This window comes from Diaphorina citri, unplaced genomic scaffold, assembly GCF_000475195.1.
Source record: "Diaphorina citri unplaced genomic scaffold, Diaci psyllid genome assembly version 1.1 scaffold734, whole genome shotgun sequence".
In the NCBI taxonomy this organism is placed as follows: domain Eukaryota; kingdom Metazoa; phylum Arthropoda; class Insecta; order Hemiptera; family Psyllidae; genus Diaphorina; species Diaphorina citri.
This window is the reverse complement of record NW_007378167.1, coordinates 1,586-7,551: the sequence shown is the minus strand read 5'-3', so window position 1 is coordinate 7,551 and position 5,966 is coordinate 1,586. Positions and strand designations below refer to the sequence as shown.

General features: G+C 43.0%; 1 protein-coding gene across 1 annotated transcript; it reads right to left on the bottom strand.

Moving 5' to 3' along the window:
* Positions 1–2: 2 nt before the first annotated feature.
* Positions 3–5,031, bottom strand: LOC103511626 (putative mediator of RNA polymerase II transcription subunit 12; the record flags this gene model as incomplete). The annotated part of the gene is made up of 6 exons (XM_026825335.1): positions 4,431–5,031; positions 4,184–4,363; positions 3,901–3,973; positions 3,210–3,416; positions 1,651–2,095; positions 3–1,575 (listed from the first exon to the last, which is right to left on the bottom strand). Coding segments are annotated over exons 1-6 (2,988 nt in total), but the record flags the coding sequence as incomplete, so codon positions are not given.
* Between the last annotated feature and the right edge of the window lie 935 nt (positions 5,032–5,966).

Below are 5,966 nucleotides of genomic sequence, written 5' to 3'. Positions count from 1 at the left end.
TGCCATTCCTCAGCACTCTCCTGGCCTGTCATCATAGGGAACTTGTGACTCGAGTCTCCACTACAGAGAAGTTGTTCTGGAGGACAATACTGCCCAGGAGGATACATGACACCTGGCTGTGGATAGCCCTGCACATTGCTTTGGTAACTTGTTTGCTGAGGGGGTTGTTGACTCCCAGAGTAGCTGTTATTGTACACAGGCTGCGGTTGTTGGTCTAACTTCGTCACTTCACTGTATGTTAACTGCTGGGGTGGCACCACTTGCTGTGGCGGCATCATTTGTTGTGGTGAGGACTGGTATTGCATTTGCTGTGTATTCATCATGCCTTGCTGTGGTTGTGCTACTTGTGGAGGATGTACCATCTGCTGGTGCTGTGGCAGTTGTTGTATCTGAGGCGGTTGTTGTGTCATCATGGTAGGTTGAGACTGTGATGAAGGAGGTTGTGTCTGGTACTGCTGTTGAGGTGCCTGCTGGTATGTTGGTTGCTGAGATGGAATGAACTGATGCATAGGTTGAGAGCTTGGCGGTGGTTGAGACACTTGAGGAGGCATCTGTTGCTGTGGAGGCATGGTCTGCGGAGGAGGTTGTTGGAAAGCAGATTGTTGTATCTGTTGAGGTTGGATCACATGTCCTGTCTGTTGTAATGGTTGCTGGTACTGCGCAGATGAGGGCTGCTGTATTTGTCCTGGTTGTGCAGACTGTTGCTGCTGCATTATATTTTGAACTGGTTGCTGTGGTATATTCTGCACTGACTGTTGCATGTTCTGAGTTTGTTGAGGTATACTCTGCGATAGTTGTGGTATATTTTGTGTTTGCTGAGGTATACTCTGAGTTTGCTGTTGTATATTTTGCGTCTGCTGTGGTGGTTGTACATGCTGTTGTATGTACTGCTGGTTTGGTTGAGACGTTGATATGGGTTGAGGAGCCATCTGTTGCAAGGGTTGCTGTGCTTGTTGGAAACTGGGCTGCGACGCTTGTGGCAAATTCTGTTGAAAGTTTTGCTGTTGTGAAGGCTGCTGAAGATTGGGTTGATGATTTTGCTGCACTGGAGGCTGAATATTTTGCTGCATCGTTTGTTGAGGTGAAGGTTGGAAGTTGGGTTGAGAGACAGACTGCAGATTTTGCTGAGGGATTGGTTGGACTGGCGTCTGTTGGAGATTTTGTTGGACTGGAGTTTGTTGCATCTGCTGTGGAGGTGACTGAACGGTTTGAAGATTTTGTTGTGGAGATGGCTGAACAATTTGTTCGGATGACATTTGAACATTCTGCTGATGAGAGGGTTGAAGAACTTGCTGGGGAGGTTGTTGTAGGTTTTGTTGAGGAGCAGGTTGGAGTGTTGGTTGAGAAGGTTGCTGTAGGTTCTGTTGTAGGTTTGGTTGAGGTTGCTGCATATTCTGCTGAGACGGTTGTAGGTTTTGTTGGGGAGACGGTTGGCGAGATTGTTGGGAAGGTTGTTGCAAATTCTGCTGAGGAGAAGGTTGTTGTATATTCTGCTGTGGAGATGATTGTAGGTTTTGTTGAGAATGTTGCTGCTGCAAATTTTGCTGAGGAGATGGTTGCAGTGTTTGCTGCGAGGATGATTGTAGGTTTTGTTGAGAATGTTGCTGCTGCAAATTTTGCTGAGGAGATGGTTGCAGTGTTTGTTGCGAGGGTTGTTGTTGTTGAAGAATCTGTTGAGGAGCAGGTTGTATGTTTTGTTGAGGAGATGGTTGTGCTTGCTGTTGTATTGAAGGTGCAAGCTGGGGCATCACTTGTGCAGGCTGTGGTGTGCTCTGCTGTATCTGCTGTGTTGGTTGCGATGCTTGCTGTGGTTTCACATTGGTTTGACTCGGTATCTGGTTGATCTCATTCTGTTGATATTGCTGGGGTGTTGACTGATATTGTTGCTGTTTCTGCTGCTCAGCTCTCTGTTGCTGTTGCAACTGCTGCTGTGCTTGCAGAACTTGCTGCTGTAACAGTTGTATGTGTTGCTGCAACTGTTGTGCATCAGAGTTATCCACCCCAGGCAATATACTGCTTTCCCCAGTCACCACCTGTGCGATAAGAGAAGCAAACCAAACAAAGCTCGAGTGAATAGAGCGGACTGGAAGTAAATGAGATCAGACAAAGCTACGGGAACCTGTGTATTGTAAAAACACAAAGGTGGTACATCTCATACTTACAAGAGACGAAACCACCGATGCAAATCAGCAGAGTATAAAATGCCCTTTCTTTTGTTATGTTTATTATCCTACATTTTTACTTCTACATTCATAAGAACCCGCCTTGAAGAGCTAAGTAAACACTGAGTTTTTCAATTTTCATCAAATTATTTTTCTGTGTGAGAAAAAGTTTCAGTCTTTTTCCTACATTTTTACTTCTACATTCATAAGAACCCGCCTTGAAGAGCTAAGTAAACACTGAGTTTTTCAATTTTCATCAAATTATTTTTGTGTGTGAGAAAAAGTTTCAGTCGTTTGGAAGAATAATGCTAATATGAACATATTTTGTCCTTTCAGTTATATAATATGTTACTAAAAGGACAAAAAATCAATAAATAAGCATTTATTGTCGAGAATTTGCCATGTTTTCTTTGTTTTCTAATGTAACCCCGATTTTATGAACTACCCTTGGTCCTATTTCTGAATCATCTGACTAAAATCCTCACAAGTCAGATATTGAAGTCTGAGCAGTAACACCTAAGCAAAATTCATCAAGCTTTGCACTAGTATTAGGCTAGTATTTAGACAAAACCCAGATTGAATACTCTTCCGCAAAGAACCGATTTTGTGAACGGATTGTTAACAAACAAGCATCAACTGGTAGAAACAAACGGGTGAAATTTAGATCACTATTTCTGAATCATCTGACTAAAATCCTCACAAGTCAGATATTGAAGTCTGAGCAGTAACACCTAAGCAAAATTCATCAAGCTTTGCATTAGGCTAATATTTAGACAAAACCCAGATTGAATACTCTTCCGCAAAGAACCGATTTTGTGAACGGGATTGTTAACAAACAAGCATCAACTGGTAGAAACAAACGGGTGAAATTTAGATCATTTTGTTTTATACTTGAGGGGAATCAAGCTGTCAATCAAGAGAAAGTTGACCTAGTGTAAACTCGCAAGAAAAGTTATATTCGGAGCTTTATAGTCTGTGATTTGAAGGAAAATAACTCAGGTTAAAGCACAGAACAATCAAATAGATGTGAGAGGTATCCTGATTCACTTTCAACTTTTATTTCAAGGAAGCATGTTCTGTTGTGTTTATCCCCGTTGTTATTTTCCGTGTCCAACGTGCTATCTGACTTGGCACCTTCTGACGTAGCCCCGACTTCGCTCACACCTTCCAACTCTGTGCCTTCTGGTATACTTGTTGCGCCTTCAGATTCTTCCTTTGCCCCTTCCGACTGCACACTGTCTTGCGCCTGTCCAACTGAAAAAGAATAGAATATACCCTCCCTTCAGCAACAAGCTCACTTCCTACGTGAATTGACCTCACTCAGTTAGAGTGGGCCGGGAAACGACAGCAGCACGCAATCGCCCAAATGTTCACCCAACCGCATACCAACCACTTCTTAAATATATTTCGTAAATCGAAATTTGAAAACTTATGGGCGATTTTTAAAGAATCCGCTTTTGGCTCACATCTTTGTTAACCCTTTCGTGTGTAAGTCTTCCCATCTTTGAAATCGCGGGGGAAAAGAAGAGGAATGACTGAATCGCATGAAAGGAGGAAGACCTACATCCATGCAAAAGTCCTACATACACACAGGGATTTCGTTAAGAAAAGTCCCCCATTACTTCCCGCTGCACAAGAAATGGTTAAATCCCAGATAGCGCAGGCCTTCTGGAAGGCCAAAAATCCAAAAATATTTTAAAAAAACCCCTCGGAAGGGTACATTTGAGAAAAAACTCACTCTCGCTGCCTTCAGTTTCTTCCAGATTCTTCCTTTGCCCCTTCCGACTGCACACTGTCTTGCGCCTGTCCAACTGAAAAAGAATAGAATATACCCTCCCTTCAGCAACAGGCTAACTACCTACTTAAATTAACCTCACTCAGTCAGAGTGGGCCGGGAAACGACAGCAGCACGCAATCGCCCAAATGTTCACCCAACCGCATACCAACCACTTCTTAAATATTTTGTAAATCGAAATTTGAAAACTTATGGGCGATTTTTAAAGAATCCGCTTTTGGCTCACATCTTTGTTCACCCTTTCGTGTGTAAGTCTTCCAATCTTTGAAATCGCGGGGGAAAAGAAGAAATGCTCCAGCAGTTCCCGTATACTGGGTCTCTCATCACGCTTCAGTCGTATGCACCGCTCGATGATGTCCTTTACCTCGGGTGATTCCACACGCTCGAAACTCTGCGGCTTGACACCCTGTAGAATAAAATTGAGACATGTCAAAATAGGGAGCACGTCAGCACGGTTAGTACGAGTTCGATGCCTGCCATAGAAGACTGTTCTGAGTTTGTTGAGGTATACTCTGCGATAGTTGTGGTATATTTTTTGTTTGCTGAGGTATACTCTGAGTTTGCTGTTGTATATTTTGCGTCTGCTGTGGTGGTTGTACATGCTGTTGTATGTACTGCTGGTTTGGTTGAGACGTTGATATGGGTTGAGGAGCCATCTGTTGCAAGGGTTGCTGTGCTTGTTGGAAACTGGGCTGCGACGCTTGTGGCAAATTCTGTTGAAAGTTTTGCTGTTGTGAAGGCTGCTGAAGATTGGGTTGATGATTTTGCTGCACTGGAGGCTGAATATTTTGCTGCATCGTTTGTTGAGGTGAAGGTTGGAAGTTGGGTTGAGAGACAGACTGCAGATTTTGCTGAGGGATTGGTTGGACTGGCGTCTGTTGGAGATTTTGTTGGACTGGAGTTTGTTGCATCTGCTGTGGAGGTGACTGAACGGTTTGAAGATTTTGTTGTGGAGATGGCTGAACAATTTGTTCGGATGACATTTGAACATTCTGCTGATGAGAGGGTTGAAGAACTTGCTGGGGAGGTTGTTGTAGGTTTTGTTGAGGAGCAGGTTGGAGTGTTGGTTGAGAAGGTTGCGTGTTGAAATTTAAGTTTTCTCCAAAAATTTATCTACAAAAGCTAGTTTTAAACATTAATTTGACGGTTTTTCTTTTAGTTTGTGTCTATCTGTCTGACCATAACTCCCGAAAGACTTGACAAGATTTTGCCGATATTTGCCGATAATTTCACCACAAAAACTAAAATTCCTCGTAAAAAATTGGACCTCTTCTGAATGCTGGTACAAGTCTTGTTCCCCGATCAATATACATACCTCGTTTAATTTTCTGACTTGACTCTACTGGACTTGAACCAACTTCTAAATCCGAAGTCCACTACTCGAATAAAGTAACTACTCAATTGTCCTCACGAGGCTGAGTGCACCCCGACCTCCAAGCACAGAGCCGAAAAAACTTCGACCACGCCGGGAATCGAACCCGGGAGTATAAAGTACATACTCACCATTTCAGCGGCTACATCGTCCACATTATCACTGCCCACATCAAACTCAAACTGAATAGCTTCGTTCTCCTTATGCTTCGTACTTCGCTTCTTCGGGTCCAGAATACGCAGCCGAAACTGAACCTGGAATAGAAAATTCAATAAGTTGTTAGCCACCGGCGATAGCACGTCGAATATATTGTTAACCAACATTGAGCGTGGTTCCATTTAATAGGGTAATCTGATCCAGTGAAAACTTTTTTTTTTTCTTCTTCTTCTTCTTCTTTCTTTCTTTCTTTTTTTAACTTCGGCGCCGTTTTTGTTTCTTTTACATCCATGCCGTTCCAAGAACACAGAAACCCATATATTAAATCATCTCCCCTACCTGAAAATACATAAGTGGCCTGTGGCGGCAAGTGTGGTAGTCGAAAGCGGAATCTCTTTGGTTTTTGTCAGTTAGCTGCGAAAATTTGTCAGTTAGCTGCGAAAATTTGTCAGTTAGCTGCGAAAATTTGTCAGTTAGCTGC